This window comes from Myiozetetes cayanensis, unplaced genomic scaffold (genome assembly GCF_022539395.1).
Source record: "Myiozetetes cayanensis isolate MyiCay16 unplaced genomic scaffold, myiCay2020 scf2-11, whole genome shotgun sequence".
NCBI lineage: Eukaryota > Metazoa > Chordata > Aves > Passeriformes > Tyrannidae > Myiozetetes > Myiozetetes cayanensis.
The window spans coordinates 16046985-16067737 of record NW_026087411.1 but is presented as its reverse complement, the minus strand read 5'-3'; the positions used below and the strand labels follow the sequence as shown (position 1 = coordinate 16067737).

At 43.1% G+C, this 20753-nt stretch overlaps 1 protein-coding gene across 1 annotated transcript in view; it reads left to right on the top strand.

Annotated features, from left to right (window-relative positions):
• Window positions 1-17225, top strand: part of CAPN8 (calpain 8) — a 30194-nt gene extending 12969 nt beyond the window's left edge. Inside the window, exons 6-21 of the mRNA XM_050316425.1 lie at window positions 462-545; window positions 1338-1423; window positions 2772-2846; window positions 3874-4034; window positions 4740-4915; window positions 6684-6695; window positions 8336-8547; window positions 9139-9175; window positions 9844-9909; window positions 10824-10881; window positions 11358-11422; window positions 12613-12681; window positions 13971-14049; window positions 14965-15081; window positions 15998-16056; window positions 17002-17225. Coding sequence (XP_050172382.1) covers window positions 462-545; window positions 1338-1423; window positions 2772-2846; window positions 3874-4034; window positions 4740-4915; window positions 6684-6695; window positions 8336-8547; window positions 9139-9175; window positions 9844-9909; window positions 10824-10881; window positions 11358-11422; window positions 12613-12681; window positions 13971-14049; window positions 14965-15081; window positions 15998-16056; window positions 17002-17025 — 1380 coding nt within the window. The 3' untranslated portion in view covers window positions 17026-17225. The remainder of the gene's footprint in view (window positions 1-461; window positions 546-1337; window positions 1424-2771; window positions 2847-3873; window positions 4035-4739; window positions 4916-6683; window positions 6696-8335; window positions 8548-9138; window positions 9176-9843; window positions 9910-10823; window positions 10882-11357; window positions 11423-12612; window positions 12682-13970; window positions 14050-14964; window positions 15082-15997; window positions 16057-17001) is intronic.
• Window positions 17226-20753: the final 3528 nt, after the last annotated feature.

Sequence of the window (20753 nt, the reverse complement as noted above, 5' to 3'; positions counted from 1 at the left end):
ACAGTCTCAAGTTACAGAGAATGTTTGAACATGTTTTGGAAATTTCACACCTTTCATATCCTGTTTTGTTATCTTGTTTGAAATCCTGGTACGTGGCATATAGAATTACCAGAATTCAAAGTTTGATATACTAGATCTTGACTGAGGCAGGCTAGGCCTATGTTCATATGAACATATCTTTGCAGATGACTGGGTCTTTCACCTGAGCTGGGAGTTGGATTTAGATTTCATTGTATATTTTTGAATTTCTTCTGTGCTAGGGCTGCATATTAAGGGGCATGAAACTGTAGAGGTGAATTTTTGCTGTAGGTTTCACCTTTGTTTAATATACTTTGCATCAAGAATGTTGGTATTCATTGTGCATACCACTTTGGATATCTTCCCCCATATTAAGTTGTTCCTGAAAGTCGAGTTCATACACAATATGCAGTCATAAATGTGTATACTTTTATTGCCCCCAGATAACTGCTGCAGCTGAAATAGAAGCAATCACAAGTCTGAAGCTGGTAAAAGGACATGCTTATTCTATCACTGGAGCAGAGGAGGTAAGCCAGCCTCGCCGGGGCCATCATGCAAAACAGCTTGGGGGTGCAATACTGCAGTGCCTTTAACTTTCTGATGTCTTGCTGTGACTGACCAAACAAAAGTGTTGCTATCTTAGGAACCCTCTTAAAGACGAAAAAAAGGAAGAACCTACAGTACTTAGCCAGGTCAGAAGCTCTGTGCTTGTAGTACAATGTGCAGTCAACAACCTGTATTGTACCAGCAGGCTGGGATACAACACGTAAAGGTGTGCCAAGCTGTTACCAAAATGGAAGGTACAGAAAGGAGAAGCAGGAGAGTAAGCAGCTGTTTCCCATGTTTATACTGTGTGTGGGAGCAAATACTTTGCCAGTCAGCATTGATAGGAACGGAGTAAAAGCCTCTTTCATGAACTCTGCTGTTAGTCTCACCTTCCCGGTGAGCCCCAGATATTCCTGCTCCTCTGAAACTGGGACAGAGATACCCATGCAGATAACCTCTTTCCAACCTTCCTGTGTTGTGCAATGTCTTCTGCTTTTGAGGATATAGATATTCTGCTGTTTTGTAGCTGATGTTTTTCCTTGCAGGTTGTTGTTCATATGAAATGGCGAGTGCTGCAGCTAATGGCTCACTTGGTGGCACAGGATAATGTAAAATAAGGGTGAAAGGCATCTAGGTGTCTTTTAACTATTGCAAATTGTAATGGACTGCATCACTCAAGTACAAATCATGTTTTATCCTGTGTGGAAAGCAATTGCCCTGTGATGATTGGAATAATGGAAGTACTCAGGCTCTGTTTGTTGTGGATCTTTTAGGTATATTACCGAGGACGGCCAGAGAAACTAGTGAGGCTTAGAAATCCCTGGGGTGAAGTAGAATGGACTGGAGCTTGGAGTGATAAGTAGGTTTTTATATGCCCCTGCTTCTCTGTCTTTGGTGTATTTTGGAATCCATTAAAAATTAAATTGGGACTATGCAGTTAATCCAATCACAAAGCACATTTAGGAGAGATACTAAATCAGTTGGAATAAAACACTATTAATTTATTACCAGGGTTAGCTATTGATCCATTCTGTCCAGTGGGCATTATTACCTGCCTCAGGCGGAGCTTTCTAATAAGAGAGAACAGCCCTTGTTTTACTTGTGAGCAAACCATGCCCACCTCATTTTGCAAGACAACTTTTCTCAAATTGATCCTGCCAGTGGTGCCAGGACCTTTGTAAAATACACAAACCAGTCCTATTCCTGGGAGTTACAGCAAGGTTAAACCACTGTGCCTCTGATTCAACCCTAAGGTTGCTCAGCTCTAAATCAGACCAGTATTTGGTATCTACTTGAGAATCTTGAAAAAATAGGGAGGTTGACTAACCTAAGGACACAGAAGTTTGAAAATCCCTCAGAAGCTGCCTGGGCTTCAACTATCTTGGAATCTCAGGAGCGTGCAGTGACAACACCTCTTTCATTTTTGTATTTAGAATGACATAAATTTTACTTTCATCTGGCCACAATATATTTTTTCTGCAACACTTTGAGACTTCAGTTTCCTGTCCTGACTGACTGCAGCCTGGGTGCTGATGTATCATAATTAGGGATAGAAAATAGAGATAAATATTACAATTAGTCTTATTTTTATCAGAGCTGCTTTGCTCAGCCCCAAGATAAGGTGCCTCAGGCATATATGTGCCATATCCTGATTTTGTCACACCTGTTTTACCGTGGGACAACCCTGCTGAGGCAGGTGCAGAGCTGCATTGTCACGTGGAAGCGGATCAGAGCAGAATCCATCTTGAGCAAATTAACATCAGAATGGGAAGAGAGCAATGCTGTGTTCTGCAGTATATTTTCTAATTCCACCTTTTTGTTTTCCTGTTCTTTTGTGACCCCAACAATGGAGCTTTTATCTCTTCCCTAGGGAGAGTATCAGGCACCCCAATAGATCTTACAGTGGAGAAGCTCTGACTGACTTCCAGGCTGTGAATTTCCTAATCCAGCCTGTCTGCAATGTTTGTACGTTCTGGCACCTGGCAGAGGTGATTCAATTTAAGGCTTATTTGTTGCAAATGTGGTTACAGTCTGATTCCAGCCCAGCATAGTCAGCTTGCAGTGTGTACTGTTATTTGGAGGGGCACAAAGTGTATTTGTTGAAGAAATATATACTTCTTTATCAGCCTAAGAGAGAATCTAACTCTGATCTCATTGTAGAATAAAATGCAACAACTGAACAGCTTGCTTTTGTGCTTTGTCTGCAGTGCTCCTGAATGGAATTATGTTGATCCCAAACAAAAACAGGCTCTGGATAAGCAAGTAGATGATGGAGAGTTTTGGTGAGAATTGTTCATTTAGCTTACTGTTTTGGATATTTTATGTACTTTAGGCAGTCCTTTCACTTGGACGGAGAAAAATTTCCAGCACCAAGAGGGTTAAAAATGACATGCATGCATTGTTAGCCTCTTATTTATCTCCCTTTCTATTCAAATATTACCTTTTATTAGAGCTTGCATAACTTGGTGCTTATCCAAAATGTAGAGACCAGATGGTAATAAAATTAATGAGGTGGCAAGAATGAACCTCAGCTGCTCTACATTTTGAGGTTGGTTTGTTTTTTTGGTTTTTTTGGGGTTTTTTTTTGCCTAAATGCAACACACTAATGAAAAAGTTCAGATTACCAGCTTGGGAAGAGTCTGTTTACTCAGACCTAATAGAAAGGCTATCCTATCCCAGTTATCTGATTATATGGATCAGTGCTGAACCTATGTCACTCTGTCCTAGACTGGAAAGATAAACGGCCACCGTTTTCCAGTGCAATCAGCGATGTGGGCCATAAGGCACTGGGAAATGGGAACAGACCTCTGCTTGCAGCATGAAGCAATCAAGGTCTGTCACTCATGCAAACCTACTAGGAATGGTAAAAACAAACATCAATGATAGGACTAAAGCAAAACACCAAGCTGAGACTGTTTTCCTGCAGAGTGATGCTTTCACAAGGGCCAAGTCTTACTCCCTGTAAATGGAATCTCCTCACACATATTGTTTCACCGGTTTCAGTGATTTACTTATGAAGCATGATCCATGAGGGATTCCCCCAGCTGGGGATGACAGAAAATGGTATGACTGAGTCCATGATGTGTAACAGCCATTGAGAAAGACTGTCTCCAGAACATACAGCTCATTTAGGGAGTGGGTAATTTTGTTTCCCAAAACTCAGTTCCATTTTCTAGAGTTCAATTAAATGCAGCTTTGGGCAGTTCTGTAGCACCAACATTTGCTGCTCTGTTCGGAGAGGTGCCCAGTTGCAGTTGATTCCTCTGTTGCAAGTTGATGGACTAACCCTGTGGTCTTTTTGTGTGACAGGATGGCATTTTCAGATTTTCAAAGGCAGTTCTCCCGCCTGGAGATCTGCAACTTGACTCCTGACACACTGACAAACAACACAGTCAATAAATGGGACCTGACTCTGTTCAATGGACAGTGGAGACGGGGTTCAACTGCTGGGGGCTGCCAGAACTACCAAGGTGAAGACCCAGCCAAATGGGCATTTGGTGAAATCCCAAACAAAACGTTTGAAAAATAAATGCTTGTGAGCTGAAGGGAGCTTTGGTGGGAAGGGCTTGGAGCTGCAGCAATTTCTGCGGGGTTTAGACAGTAAGCAAAAGCTTGGCAGTCTAAATGAAGATTTAATTCATGCTTATTTCCTCATCGGGGATTACCAACTCACTAAGCAGTTAATTTGTGGCTATATTCTTCTTTTTTCCTCTGCCTGCTCTTCCTGCTTGCATGGCTTTTGCTACTGGCTGGATTAAACCTCTGAAGGGTTGGGTAGGCCAGGAAAGTGACACAGTTCAGTGGCAGTGTTGTTTCCCATTCATTTCTCAGGTTAGACCTCTGGAGAGGCTGTCTGGCATTTGGCCCTCCTGCAACAATAACAGCCTCAGCCAAGGACGTTTCCTGGAGACAAATGACTGTCTGGAATTAACGATATTGGCTCCTCCCTGCTGGTCATTAGTTCCCAGGAAATACCTTGGTGCTTTGATTTCCCATGGCTCCAACTGATAGCGTAGCTGTGAAAACGTAAACCCATATCCCTCAATGGAAAGAACTGGAGAAATTCCAGGCAAAAGTCCTTCCAAAGAGATATTCTCTGTAGGTCTAGTGGCAGCTATCTTGGCTACAGTGACAACAAAGTCTTCTCCTTTTTGTCTTGCCTTGGGAATTCTTAGCAACATACTGGACCAATCCCCAGTTTAAAATCCGGTTGGATGAACCAGATGATGACCACGAAGGGAGTTTGAATGAGCCGTGCTGTACTGTACTGGTGGGCTTGATGCAGAAGAACCGCAGGAGACAGAAGAGAATGGGAGAAGGTCTGCTTAGTATTGGTTATTCACTCTATCAGGTAAAGTTTGTTCATGATTTTAAAGGCTTTATTCCCTGTTCTGTTAAGCTGCAATCAATTAGCGATGTGTTACATCTTGACATTCAGCACTAAACTTCAATAAGAACTGAATTTTGCAAAATGATTCAATTTCTTCTCTCCTTTCTTCCTGACCCACATAATATGGGAAGATTCAAATAAATCTAGGCTCAGTTTTTGTCCCACTTTAACAGGATGACAATGTAAAACTAGAGCCAATAATTTAGCTACAGTCTCACTGAGAGTCTTCTCTTACAAAATCTGAATGGGGGCACGTTCAGGGTGCCTGGCAATTCCAGATAAGTGTTTCTGATTACAGCCTATCGTTACCACTCAGTAGTCACTTTCTTTTTCATTATTATTTGTCCCTTGCATTTCAATTTTTTTTTTATTAGTTGTCTACCATATGCTATTGTTCTGATTCAGCAATTTTGGGGCTTTTTTTCCTGATTTTCCCAGTGTTACTTCTGTCTCTAAAAATATAATATAAGGGGAAAAACTCTGCAGTGTAACCTCTAATTTCTGTAATGTGAGAGGGGAGAAGCAAACATAAAAATTTCCAATCAGTATTATCGTTCCTAATATCATATGTGGAGAAAAGCAATTAGATGTTGTATAGATTCCACTGGATGAAGATCATTAGCCAGGTTGGAGCAGATGGGAATGGCTGAGTTTTGCTGATAGATCTTGTGCAAGATGGTTCAAAACTAGAAAAAGTTTTCCCTGGTGCCTAAGTGTCTTCATGCACACATGGTTCTCACTGAGCACATGGGGCTGCCACCTTCGTGGTGCCAATCACCCTCACCTGTTGGCATCCTGAATTTGCACATTATGGATGTCTGTTTGCTTGGATCACTGAGTGCAATGCTGAAGAACCTTTTGTGCTTTACGTCTAATCCGTCCCATCTGCATCCTCTGTAATCTTATCCATAGTAGACTCTTAAGTCACTTAAGTGACTCTTAAGATGCTTTTGTAAGTCATGTAGCTCCAAATGCCTACTGACAATAACTGTACCTGTCACCCACTCGTTCTAGTGTGCTGATTGTAGGGGACAACACCTGAGGTCTCCAGGGGTCACTCGGGTCCCACAGTCATTGTATGGATGATATTTTTAAAGGCTCTTTCAGGTCTTGGTAGGACATTGTCTTTGGCTCTCACTGGAATCTGTGCTCTCATGACAACCAGTTCTTTTCAAAAGGCTACCTTATATTTGGAGGTACAAGTTAACATAGTTAACATTAATTTAGTTAATTTAAGAAGAGCCAAGTCTTGAAAACTGCTGCTTGTTATAATCGCCTCACAACAATCTCATCATCCTCAGACTGATTGCTAGTGACAGTAGCCTTATATTTTCATCATATTCCAGTAACAGTAGACTAGTAGATTTTAGGTCTGCTGTAATAAATTCTCTGGTTTTGGTTAACAAAGTGGGGCTAACTTGTTGACCTTCCTGACTGAGCATTTAAAAACTTACTCAAATATTTTCAGCCAACAGTGTACTTCACCACCATATTTGGAGAAAAACAATTAAATATTCTACAGATTCCTCTGGATGAAAATTCTGTTTTTCCTTTGGAACGGCTCTAGGACAAGACAGAACTTCAAATATATCTGATACTATAATATATATTTGCAAATGAAAATGAAAAAAAAATGTGTCCCAAGGAGGCTTTAGCCAACTTTTTTCCCCCTATTCTAGATGCAGGTGTATAACAGCCCTTTAACACTGGCTCTTTTTCTTCCTTTCAGATTCCTCAGGAGGTATGTAATTTCTGCTGAAGACTTCTAGCCTCCAGATGGGCACCTCCTGTTGCACTGGAGAATTTAGCTACCAGGAAGACTTCTTCCTTATTAATGACTTCTTACTGGACCAATATCTCAAGTTCTGAATAACCATTTTCAAGGGACTGGGGCACAAGGATTTATTACAGATATCTGACTCCCAATCTTGACCTCATTTATACTTGTTGAAATTTAGTTTCCACTAAGTTTGTATAACAGAGGTCAGAATTTGTCTGTTTAGTTCAGGTGAAGGCAGAACAGGGTCTCTGCACTCTAAAACCGAGAAAATGTAGCTGATGTTGTTTAGAGGAAATTCCAAACTCTGTGGATCCATTCCTTTTACAGTTCTGAGCTGGGGGCTCCTGGTAATGAACAAACCCTACTCAACCTTCTCTAATCCTCCCAGATGTCAATAGTGAGGCAAAGAGACTTTTCATTGCTGAAGAAAGAGACCCCAGGGGTGTCTGGCAGCAGAAACAGCCTATACTCATTACTGAGGTCCAGCAGCCTATGCTGCCAATTTTTCTTTGTCTTTTCAGCCCTTTTCCTCTCTCAGTAAATGAATGTGTAGCCATGTAGCAATTAATGGTGTTCTTTTAGCAACCTTGCAAATGCAAAGGGAAAATGAACTTTATATATTGAAAAAGATATGGATCTGTTTTCTTAATCTTTGCAGCTCCACTTAGCTTAATTATCGAGTGAGGGGAAAGAATGGGGCTCTTAAATAAATACCAAATTTGATCTTCAGAACAAAAGAGGAAAAATGCATATTTTTATACAGTTTACAATGGAAAAACTGATGATTATACAATGTTTAGTAACATCTTTGTATGCTCTGGTCTTAGACAGAAACCTTATCCCTATGCAATGCTTCCCACCCTGTATCCCACACAGCACTTTTCTTGTGTCATTGAATCACACTTTTTGAAAGACATGTTTGTGGAGCAAAAGTCATGAATAGGAGTTTTATAGCAGAGATGTTATTCTTAAACTACTATTTCTTCTTATGTCAGTGTTCTATTTTATGAGCTGTGCAGTGTTTCACTTCCTTAAGAATATATTGGTATTAAGGAAAAATTAAGTACTGTTTTCTACAAAACTCATAGAGGTTGGGTAAATCATCTAATGTGGCCTCCAAAGTCTCATCCTTGTTACTACTACTCTGTCCTGTTTGTTTTTTTTTTCTGTCTGTTTAAAGAAATCAGGGACTACAATTCCTGTACAATTAGGAGATTTATTCCATACCATAAGTTGCTCAAACATATTCTGAAACAAGCAGCCTACGAAAGCAAAAAATGCTCAATACATGGACAATTTACAGTGTACTGATTTGATCAGATATGAGCACACATTATGATATTTCAACTCATTTGATATTACCAATTGTAACAAGGCATGTGAAAAGATAATCTTTATAGAGAAAGATCCTTGCCCTTTCTAATTATCTGCCTGTTTCCCATGACAGAACCCTGGTGGTTATCTTTCTGCCATCGCTCATGGATTTATTATTTTATGTGAAGAAAAACTTGAGCTGGCTCTAAAACGCTGAAATCGAAATAGGGTGGCTGGCTTACCAGGGAATTGCCAGATGGTTTCTAACAAAAACCCATTTCCCACAGCTGGAGAATGACACAGATATTCACGCAAGCCGTGCATTCTTCGCAAGGCAGCAACCGGCAGCCCGGACCGATCCTTACATCAACCTGCGTGAAGTCTCCTGCCGCATGAAGTTGCCTCGGGGAGAGTATCTCATTGTGCCCTCCACTTTCGAGCCTTACAAAAATGGAGAGTTCTGCCTGCGAGTTTTTGCAGAGAAACAGGCTAAAACGCAGTGGGTACCTTCTCTGTAAAGCCTCCTCTTCTCCTGGTGAGGCCCATAAAGGAAAAGCTCAGGTGTTGCACCCATACTCTCTCCTCAAACTTTGCTCTTAACCAGCAAAATAGGCCTATTTCTAGGGCTAATTTTCTTACACAGCCTACCATATGTGACACACACACCCATGGAAGAGAGTGATGGCTCTTCAGATGGCCTCCCCAAAGCGCTCAGGTGGTGACTAGATCCCTCAGGTTTGTGAAGCAGAAGTTACCACAATTAAAGAGTGCAGGATTTGGGAGCATGATGATGAGGAGGTTGTTTTAAAAAGGTTTGTATCAATAGCAGCCACAGAACGAAAAAACAGGAGTCGGAACGCAAGACAAGAACAACAAGGTTGGATTTCCCAAGGGAAATATCTTCAAAGAGTTGGGGCAGGCAGAGGTGGTGGATGGGGAGCATGGGAAGCAGGAAACTTGTTTTGTGCTTTTGTTAACACCTTATAGTCAAACAACTTCCTTTGCTAATTATTTTAAAGGCAGGAGTTTGTAGTAGACTCATAATTTCTGGCTGTTTTATTTATTGTCTTTTTTTTCTTTTTTTCCTTAGGATGATGGGTGATGTGGTGTCTGCAAAACCATATGAGGTTAGGTGACTTAACTGGCAGATCTCTTTTTTTTTTTTTTGCTGGAAGACTTTTCCTTCTTAATGGGGGGTAAAACAGGAGCAAGACTCGTTTCTTATCTGACCTGGGGTTACAGTGTGTTTTTGTGCTCAGGAGAAATATTTTTTATCTGTGGAGGTTCTTTTCATATATCCATGTCTTAGTTTCACATTCATGTACCTGGGTCACATAGCACAGAAACTGCACCTTTGTAGACTGGGCTGGAACACATTAGATTGTCTTTCCCTCCAGCACAGGTAGGAGAAGGGGGTAAGGGCACAGAATGATCCTTCCCATAAAAACAAAGTCTTCCTGAAGCCTGAGAGAAACTACAAAAGCAGACTTGCAAAGAACTGCTGAATTGCTATGGCCAAGCGCAGCAACATTTTCCCTGCAGCTGTTTTATAAAACTATCTTGGTAGCAGGAGAAAACTTTTTCATCAGCCTTAGGAAGTATTTACTCTCAAATGAAGCCAGCCCCTGGCTGGTTGTGATGTAAGAGTAGTTACCTCTCTTCTACCATGACTGCAGAGCAAGTGCTCATTTGCAGTTGCTGTGAATAGGCCCCTGTACAGTGTCTGTACAATATCCACAGCTCGCTTTCTAGAACCACCTTGTTAACCACACTCTTGGTCATCTCTGTCCTCTAGCCTCATGTCGATAACAAAGATATAGATGATGAGTTCAAGACTCTGTTCCAGAAGCTCTCTGGAGAGGTAGGTGAATTCAGTGAATGAAAAAGACGAAGACCTGTCTGTTAAGATTATGCAAATATTTGACTTGCCGATTCCTTTTGCTGACTGGTCTTCAGAAAACCAGGTATTTCTCCCCTTTTATTAACTCACAGCTTCAGTTCCATTTATTTTACAATAGAGAAGATTTTCTACATTGTTGCTCTTATTGGTGCAAAATGTGATTTTTTTTCCCCTCAGTAATGCAGGGCAGGGAATAACTTTGAAAATAGGGGTGATAGAAGTGAGGACTGTGAAAATATTATCCCATGGTGAAATAAATTACCTGTGGAGTTATCGTATAATTCTGACAATTGCCTAGCTGGCCAATTCCTTCCTTTTTGTTTAGCCCCAGGAATCGGAAAACTGTTGGCTGAGCTTTTTCTCTATTTATTGTATTTGAAAAACAGTATCTACAAAGCCCTGCTGAGCTACCCTGTGGCTGTCACGTCAGGTTTTCTCTTAATGAACAGGTGGCCACTGGTATCGGAGAGGGAAAACATCTAGTTAGTTAGAAAGACCTTTCTGAGTTTTGAGAGGGCAATTTTAGTATTGTTTGGTTGTAGTTTTCATAAGCCTGGAAAATATCAAATGTTCTCCTGAACCTCTTTATTCAGTCAAACCTGTTAAAAAGTCGCCACTTACTGGGTCATGTCACTACAGCACCTAACAAACCACTTATTTCCCATTTGAATGCCTAGGAAATATTAATGGCTTTTGAAGATCTTCTCCCTCTGATATCTGAGGGTAAATGTGTAGTGTTAGAAAAAAATTTAAAGGGTTTGCATGCCCTAGATATGGAAGGGAAATAGTCTGTGCATGTCTGACAGCAAATGAATATAGCTTGTTTCAAATGATTTTTGTGTTAATACCTAAAGTATGTCTTGCTTTCTGTCCAGGACTGTGAAGTGACTGCAAATGAACTTCAAACTATCCTAAACCGGGTTTTAGCAAAGAGTAAGTAACGTTGTGTAGTTCCCATTGGATGGAGCTGGGAGCGGGATCTCTGCTGACAAACCCCACCTCTATCAGCTAAGGGTAATGAAAAACTTGAGTTTGTGTCTGCCCTTAGCTGAGTTTCTCCTGGATTGTTGAACATCTAAATATGGGGGCAGGGGAGGAGGGGGGAAGTGGAGCTCCACCCGGTGCTCCACCTCCAAGTCCTGACAGAGAACCACCATAGGACATGTGGACAGATGAAGGCTCAGCGTCACCAAACCCAATAGCATTCCCTCTCCCTCTGCAAGGAAAAAAAAAAAAAGAAAAATAAAGAGGAGCCATATTAATCAACTGAAGGGAAATAGTGAAAGAAATGGCAGAGCATTTGCTTTGCTGCCAAGATTTTAAGGTGGCTGACATCTCCAAGGCTGACTGCAGAAAAATATCTCCCTAAAAGTATTTCTGACTTGGACTTTTACTTCCTTTTTGTGCAGGAAAGGATGTTAAAAGTGATGGATTCAACATTAACACTTGCAGGGAGATGATCAGCCTTTTGGATGTATCCTTTGAAGGTCATTTCACCACCTCTAAGGTTTCTGGATCTCCTTTGCAAAACTTCCTGACAAGATGGGCCAAGTTTACACTTCAATTGTCCAGCCACATGGCTGAAAGCAAAAAATTCAGCCAAGCAGCTCTATCAGCTCAGGGTGGCAGAAACCTGAACCATTTAACCATCAGCTGCTTCTCTCTCCTGCTCTGTATGTCTTATTGCTTAAACTTTTCCCTAAAAATAGGAGGGAGAGGAAACAGGGACTTTCTGCCTGGATGCACCTGTGCTATTTCAGATGCTTGTCAGGACACAGGTTTTAAGCACATCCTCATCTGCCTCCTCTAAGTCAGGTCCAGTTATGGAGCACCGAGCTCGCGGCAGCAGAGACAGCCTGGGGAGCCTTTCACAGGGGGAAGGCTACAAGTACATGCTGTGCCTCCCTCCCTTCTGTGCAGCTGAGAGGGCACCTGGGAGCTAATCAGGTTTAAGTAGTCGAGGGAAAAGGAGGGGTCAAACACATGTGCTAGTGCTCCTTTGATGTACTGAGAAGGTGCCCTGGGAGAGTCAGGAGCTGTGCTGCCTGGATCATGCTAATGTTGGTCTCATGGCATGGTCATGTCAAGGCCAGAGGTGATTAGCTGTGGATCTTATGGATAACTGGCTGTTAGGAGAAGTGATGCCATCCCCTACAGTCCACAGCCTCCCCAGGCTAATGGGAAACTCAGTAAGTACAGCGTCATGAACTCCAAATCTCTGTTTCCACATAATTTCCCACTGGAAGGGATGTTCAAGGCCCCAAAGGACATGGAGGAACTGACTCTCTCTTTCCCTGCAGTGCCTGCCCCTGGTTTCTAAAAATTGTCCATTGTGAGGCCAGTCTCATTTTTCCCTAAGGACTCTAATCTCCTGTTAACTGTACAAAATGTGAGTGGATCTAATCATGCTTATATATTTAGCAATCCCATATATCATTCCTTGAGAGTGCAGATAGCCTAGAAATTCTTGGCATGCCTTTAGCTAAGCAAATGTAAAGCTGTGGGCATGTCTGTGGGAGATGGAGATGCATTACAAATTAGAACTAAACTGGCATTAAGATGACACTGTGATGGGTGATATGTTTTTATCAGAACTGATTGTTCTCCAGTTTTGTTAAGGATAGAGGAATCCTGATTTTTGAACCATGCCTTAACATGGCCCAGACTGATGGGACCGGCACCCTGGGACTTGTAGAATTCAAGGCGCTTTGGATGAAGATTCAAAAGTATTTGGTAACGTAACATTTCTGACTGTCTCACCTTCCCTCTCAGCTCTGAAGTACAGATCCAGAATCGAGATAGGGTTAAACCATCGCAGGCAGAAATATTTTGAAGCCTTCCTTCTCCTGGCTGGAGTTTGTTCCAAGCCTCTGAAACACCTATCATTCAACAGTGCACAAGCAAATTCTCTTTCACCTTGGCCCCACCACTCTTCATAATTTGCAATACCTTATGGAAAGACAGATTAACCCTCTTTCGTTGTTGGCAAAGACAGCTCTCTCTGCTGCCTGCTCTATTAAAGCTCATGTGAACAAATCTCTGCTGCTGCAATATGTTGCATTGCTGGCTGAGCGTAAGCAAACACAAGAAACATATTTTTAGGACCTACAAAAGCCTGGCTTTTTATTCTTTAAATCTTGTAGGAATGCTGAATTATTTTTCTGGCAGAGCATTTAATATCCCAAGAAGTTCACTTAGAATCAAGCATATTTGGACCTTCTTTGTGTGACTTCCCTTTCAGACAAGCCTGCTGCCACCATACTTGATGCTGGTCATCACAGAGCATCTGTCCTAGAGTTTGATGAAGCCCTGGCTCTGTCCTAGGGATTGTCAGCAAAGCAAGCCTTGAGACCCAAATCAAGTATTATCTGTAGGTCTAGGTGGCATCTAATTCTGGATAATAAACATGCTGGCAGCAGAAAGCATCTGTCATCCTGTCCGAAATACGAAGCAAAATGGACTTTCTCTCTTGCCATGTTTGCCAAATGATAGATATTTTCCTCAATGGCCTGTCTGCCACCATGTAATATGAAGGCAGGCAGGCTGCCAGCCCATGGGAACATGTTTTGCAGGCTGCCTTCCTTGCCCATAGCTACTTGAAATGTTTCTCTTGCTCATTAATATTTCAGAGTAGGAGCGTGGGCTGGTGGGGGCAGCCCCTGTCCCAGCCATCAGAAACCTGAGGCTGTGTCTGCACAGCAGCGAGCGTGGACACAGCAGACGTGGGCATCTTTGTCCTGGCATTAACCTGGCACTAATCCAGCTACATGAGCAGGGAGGATGGCACGGCACGGGCTGCAGAGTGGACTAGCAAACCGAGGAGGTTTAAACCCTAGAGGAACCCTCTGGTTAGTCCATTCTGGCTTCTAATCCCTGATGAGCCTTGTGTTAGCATGTCTTCACTGCTGCTGTGACCCAGCTGGGAAAGCCCAAGCCTGCCTCCCTATGCCCACACCATCACGTTGCTGCGTGGGCACACACTGAAGTGCCCTCTCCGTATTCCCTCCTTCCCTCTGCTTCAGGCAATCTATAAGAAAGTGGACAGGGACTACTCTGGTACCATGGACTCCCATGAGATGCGAAATGCCCTCAGAGAGGCAGGTGAGTGTGCTGCTCGGGGACATTGCCGGATCACCAAACGCTGGAAGAACAGTGGAGACTTTGAATGTCTTTTCTTCTCTCCCGTCACCTAGATCACAGAGTTGCCAGTGCCATTCTCCCTTCCTGACAGTCACATACTGCTATATCCTCTTGCTGTTATATACATCAAACCCTGTCCTCTGTTCTGCATTATGAACCACTGATACTTTTGTCCATGCTGGGACCGTTGCTTATCCATCTGATTATTACTTGCTCTATTTTTGGCCTCATTATTTCCTAATCTAATAGTCCTCTTTCAGAGCTATACCCAACCTCTCTTTAGCCATCATTTCCTCCTACCACCTCTCTCTACACTAGAGAAGGTGCAAGCCTGATCAAGGCATGCCCCAGTGACGTCCTCTGTGATGTGTACTATTAACTTTTGTAGCAGTGCTTGCCAGCTCGGGGGCATTGAGAGGAGCACTGTTTTTTTGATTTGTCTTGTGCTCAGTGGAGTTTATGTGAATGATCCAGAGACAGAAATAGCACTAATATGGGCCTGAATAGAGCCCAATGTGTTATGTGAGCAATTGGCTCTGCTGCAATTACTGCTATTCAACTGCAGTGCCAAGACTTGCTAATTAGGGGTTTATCTGGGGAACATAGGACTGGTTATGCTGTGAAACAATGTGAAATATGCAGTCTGACAAAATGCTGTGGGAGAACTTTGTGGCTCTCTTCACCCAGCACAATGGCACAATGCCTTTGGGAAAGGACCCACAGAGATGGGTAATGGAGTCCAACAGACCTTTCAGAAGGAATAGTCCTGACCTTCAACCAGGCCTGCCTGCAGCTGCAGCAGCCCATGGATAAGTCACATCAAAGACAGCATATTAATGTGCTGTGTCAGGGATTCCTGTGCTTTCCTGCCTTCAGGTTTCACGCTCAACGATCAGGTGCAGCACAGCATCGTCACCCGCTACGCCTGCAGCAAGTTGACCATCGACTTTGATGGCTTTGTGGCCTGTATGATCCGCTTGGAGACCCTGTTCAGTAAGTGCCTCTGTTCATCAGCCAAGGGGATTTCCTGAAAACTTTGAGCTTCTGTTAAGTATTTGGTGTCTTTTAACTGTGAATGTAGAAAATTGAATGGAAATGTCAGGATGCCAGCAGCATTGTATCAGGGTCCATCTGTTGGAGAAATCAGCAGAGAAAAAGCAGTCTTTCTGTCTGAATGACCATAATAATAATGGCCAGTCTTCGCGAGCGAAGATCCGGGGAAGGTCTTTACACCTTCCAGCCTGCGCATTGGATTTTTTAGGTGAGACACAGTGTGCGCGGAACTGAGCCCACCCTTTAATCCTAAGGTTCATCTGCCGGGGCCAAGCGAGCTTGGACGGTGGCAGCGAGGTCCTTAGGACGTAGATGGGTTGCCTTTTTTTTAAGGGCTAACGAGCTCCACCTGCCCGGGAGTGGCCCTGACCGGGAATTGAACCCGGGTCTCGGCAGTGATAGCGCCGCGCCCTTACCACTAGACCACCAGGGGCTCCGAATGACCATAGACATGTTTCCATAACATACAATACCATTTTCCTCTGCCTTAGAGTCTGCTCTGGCTCCCACATTGTCCCAGTTCCTATAAATGGTACCATCTATTGTTTACAGTCCTTACTCAGACCAGATTTACAGGTTTGTCCCCAGACCATACCAGGTGCTACCACATCAGATTTTGTGGTTGTTCTGCTGCCAACTTTTAGTTTGCTGCTGTAGATCTATTCTACCCCATGCAGCAGCTTAGAAATAACTTGTAAGAGGAAAGAAGAACAGCTGTAATCCTACAGAACCAGTCTGGATTTCCAGTAGGTCATGGCAAAAATCCAGACCTTTACATTTTGTCAGACAGTGATGCTCTACATGCCAAACTCTGTGGTTTATATCCAAGTTTTTGTTTCCCTCTCCAACATTTCAGAAGTGTTCCATCTCCTGGATAAAGACAAGAATGGAGTCATCCAGCTCTCTCTGCCTGAGGTAAGGCTGGTCAGAATCAAATACCATCTTGTATTGAAATACTACCTGCACCAGTGAACCACACTAAAATACATTTATTAAAAATCACTATTATAAGTGTTTTAATCACTATTATAAGGTAAGCATGATAGTGATTCAAAGGGCAAGTTTATGTGAAAAGATTCTTCAGCTCAGAAGGCCTGTCTGAATTAGTAGAATGAACATTTACCTTATACGACAAAAAAAGTAAAAATACATTCAGAGCTCCTAAGGCTGATTGAAAAGATGCTTACACAGTGCATTTCGCTATCTTCTTTTAGAGTGCAGTGGTCAGTTCATTAGAAAACACACAGCAGGGAACTATTCTTGTCTGGCAGAAAATGTACTGATCAACCTGCCAGAATTAGAAGAAACCTTTTAAGATGCCAGGTCTTTTTTTTTTTTTTTTCCCACATGGTTTTTAATGCAAATTTCTCCTGTTGAAGCTGTTATAAAAGCCATCAGCTTGAGCCTTCCCTTTGCAGAATACAAATATATCTCAGGAAACAGCTGGAAGGAGCCCCAAGTGGTCCATCCAATTAGTCCTCTCAGCTGAAGGCTGGCTCTAAGGGAGGAGGATAGCTAGGAAGCGCCTGTGACCCTCAGTCACAGTCAGTGAAATCTAGGTGAAATTGTACATTCCATACACTCACTTTAGAATTTTTCAAGGTTGAAAGTTGAAGTTTTCTCCAGCTTGCCCTGGAAAACTGGTTTTCCTTTGGAAGAGACCCCACTTGCAATGTCTGAGGTTGATCCTGGCAATAGATTTCCCTGAAGTTCCGGAGCAGATGGATCCTTCACGTATAAGAGATTAAAATGCAACTCCAGCCTTTCCCAGCTTGTTCTCCCAGAGCCATGGTAGAGTACCCCAGTGGGATTCTGTAGACCTTCCAGATGGCCTGACTCCTTGTTCTGTTTCTCCCTCAGTGGCTGTGCTGTACGCTGGTTTGAACCATGGTTGATCAATTCAGCAGAGACCTCTGAGGCTCTTCTGAACATGGAACCATTTGTTTGGCATCTCCTTGTTTTGAAAAATGAGGAACTTTTTTTTATTACTGGCAAGTTATTTTAAGCCACTAAAAATGAAGTGATCTCCTGTCAGCTATAAAATAAATGCACTCTTAAACACAGAAAGATAAACAAATAAACAAACAAACCCCAAACTGACCTCTTTTACTTTTCTTGCCCAAAGAGTACTGCTCTGTGTCATGTTGAAATCTCATAAATTTTGACTTAGCACACATGGACCCGGGGGGGTTTGTTTTGACTTCTGACTGTGCATCAAAGTTCAGCGCTATTCAAAATCCTGGAAGGGATCTCCACTGCCTGCAACATCCAGCATATGCATTAGAGAGAGAAAACCATGCTCAAGAGTGTGGGCAAAATTTGTATTGCTGCTCTGGCAGCAGACAGTTGTCCTCTTTGGCTCTGCCAGGCATCTGCAGAAGCTGTGGGTGAGGAGCTTGGAGGCAGATGATGAGCTGCTGAGCACACAGAGGAACTGGGCATAGACACAGCCCTGAGTGTGAACTGGGAATCAGCAAAATGTGATGGCACTCCTCCACAAGTCTTGGCTCGGTCTTCCAGGAGGAGGAGAGAGGATGGTAGGTCATGTGCAGTTTCCTGCAATTATTTCAGCTGAGATCTTCTCCTATGAATACTTGTCCCTGTGCATGCCCAAAGATGGGACTTGGAGTTTTAGTTTTGTGAGTGACTGGAGCTCAGAACCTCAAGACGACAAGAGCGAGGGGAGGAACATAAATTGCAAATGTAGGGGGTCTAGGAGCCTGATTGTGTGAGGAATGTGCTAATGTAGATTATTATTTGAAGAAGAAACTGAAGCTAACTGGCTTCAACTGCCTTAAACTTTACACTGGCTAACAGTGCTATGCTCTTCTAAGAGCTTGTAAAACATTTATCCTTAAAAAAACCTCTCTACATTAAATTTCACAGTATTATAAAGAGTAATAGCATAGCAATGCCAGCAAGACAATCTAGCAGTCTTTATTAGCAATCAGAAAATATTTCTGTAACTTGCAATAATGATCTGATGAAATCATGCATGTCATGGTCATGATATGTATTTGACACTTCTCCCCAGGAGTGGAAGGAGTGCAGGCAGAAATCTGTGTCCCCAAGGCAGATGTGGGGACAAGACTCTGTTTCTATTTCTCTTCACTGCTGCGTTTGAGAGAGGCAGTGTTCAAAAATCCTGGACACAAGATCCTCCACACCTGCTTGTTCCTAAGCTCTTTCTTAGAGCAGGGAGAAAGCTGTTGTTTTGTTCCAATCTCCAAATGCAGAATTACTCATGACAAACCCCAAATCTCCACTTGACATCTCCCAGTCCTTTTTTTGCTGCTGGCTACAGCTATCTAACTAAAAGGGATGTGTGACCTGCTTCAGTGCACAGCTCTGCCTTTCTAATAGATGGTATTTGCTGCTCATTTAGAGGTCCTCGCCCAGTTCAGGTTGCAGGATAAAAGCAGCCAGCGTAGGAACCACTTTCCCCCTGCTGTCCCTCTGCCCATATCACTGACCATGACATGCATGCCACTGTCATAGGTTGTCATCAGTTTTTCAAGGCAGATATTTGCCTGCAGACCAACAACAGACATCTATGTACCTCCACCTCCGTGGAAGACAAAGCTACCCTGGGCAAGCTGAGGTCTCCAAAACCTTGAGAATTTTCTGGTGAATGCTCTGCCTGCTCAGTAAAATGAGCGTGTCCTTCCCTGCCCTATACCTTGAGTATGCAACACGTCTCCTTACTAACCATGCAACAGGGTGAGCTGACTGCTTGCAGCTTCAGATTTGCTTTCTGCTCACATGTGCTATTCTTGAGTTCATTCCAATTGCGGTCAGAGAGGCCTCTCTCCATAGGACTGGGAAACGCAAACATATGCAGAAATCCACTGCATGCTCCCACTTCTTCTCCCTTTACATCAAGCCAGATGCCCCCACCACAATAATTTTCGCAGTTATCTCAATGACTCTCACCCTCCCGTACAGGATGGGCAGAGTGCTGCACTCCATCTTCCTTTATCTTTGGGAAGCAGGCAGCTCCAGAGGAGCTGCGTCCTCTTTCATTTGTTCTTTGAGCACAGCACTTGGCTATCAGGTCTGAGAGAACAACTGCTCAAAAATAAGCCTTTTCATGGAACTGAACGCGCTCCTCCTTTTCACTTGACGCATCTGCAAAAAGATGATTAATGTCCACCTGATTTTGCTTCCTTGTGCTGCAAGCTGAGCAAATGTCTGCGCTCATCAGTTCTCCCAGTTAGTCCTGATGGGGCTAAAACAGCTTTTCACTGTAATGCCTGCAGCAGCTCCCGTGGAAGTGCTGGGGCACAGTAAGCTGAGCCAGGGCTTGGGTATCTGGACTCTGCACTCTTATGCCCTGCATGTTGGCTGTGCTTCGTTTTTGGAGCTGTGAAGCACTACAGCTCCCTGTAGATTTGAGTAGCTCAGTCATGGGGAATTATAATGCAGGCAAGTCACAAAAGTTCATGAATTTGTGGTATGTTCACTATCGTTATGAAAACCATGCTGCATGGCATTCTCAGCACTTTGTAGATGTGGTGGAGCAAAAGAGACTCCCACAGAAACTCGGCTACCGCTCTTCAATCTTTCTTTTCTCTCTCCACTTTCCCATAGAAATGTTTTCTTTTGCACTGCAGCCTCATGAACTGGAAACTTGAACTCTGTATGTTGCTCCTGTAAAATGAGATTCAAATTAGACCACATTCAGAGTTCCAAATGCCTTGTGCACTACTTGCCTTGTGGTTGTCTATAGAGGAACTTCCCATGGGTATAAATCCTACCCCATCAGCATCTGACACTGGCTTTGCACCAGAGTAAATGTCTGCATCAGGTACAAGGCAATCATGGGTATTTGGGATTCTATCTATGAGCTACGAGAATAAAAAGAATCAACATCATATGTGCAATTATGTATCACCTGCTCACCCTCGCAGAATGGGAGATTTACAGAGGGATCTCTCCTTTCCAGTCACTGCGGGCTAATGATCAGATCCATGTTGTATGAGTAAGCACAGAAGGAGCAGTCCTTTTCAAACTCCTTTTCATTCTTTACTTCAGATAAACCTGCTAAACCTGGCTCAATGGTACATTTTCGTCCTTCATTTCCATACAGTTCCGACAAACTGGCAGGCCTGGAAGCACTGAGATATTGAAGTCACAGTTTTCCTTTCCCTGTTTCTCAGTATGCATCCACCATCTCAACCTCCTGTTGTCATTATCCCAGGCTAAGCTTATAGCCTGGAGATTCAAATTCCATAAAAGCAAGTGAGATCCTGGGTGCAAAAGGAACCCAAATTCCAAGGCTTTTGAAGTTTCTCCACCACTAACGATGTCCCCAGTGATAGTTAATCTTAAAGTAGTGCCCTGCTACTGCGTGACAAGCTTGTTGCCATGGTGTCTGTCTCTCTCTGTATAACTGGCACGTACAGCATAAAATCCTCTTTCTTTAATAAAGCAAATTACTTCACTTGTTACTGTTGGCCACTCATTAACTGAGGTTTTGAAGGGGAATTTTCATTATCATCCTCAGTTGTTCACTCCCTGCCAGTCAGGACACAAGCCATACCCACATCACGGGGTCTGCACTGCTCCAGACCTGGCACATCACCATCAGCTGCTGAGGTGGAGCAGCAGGA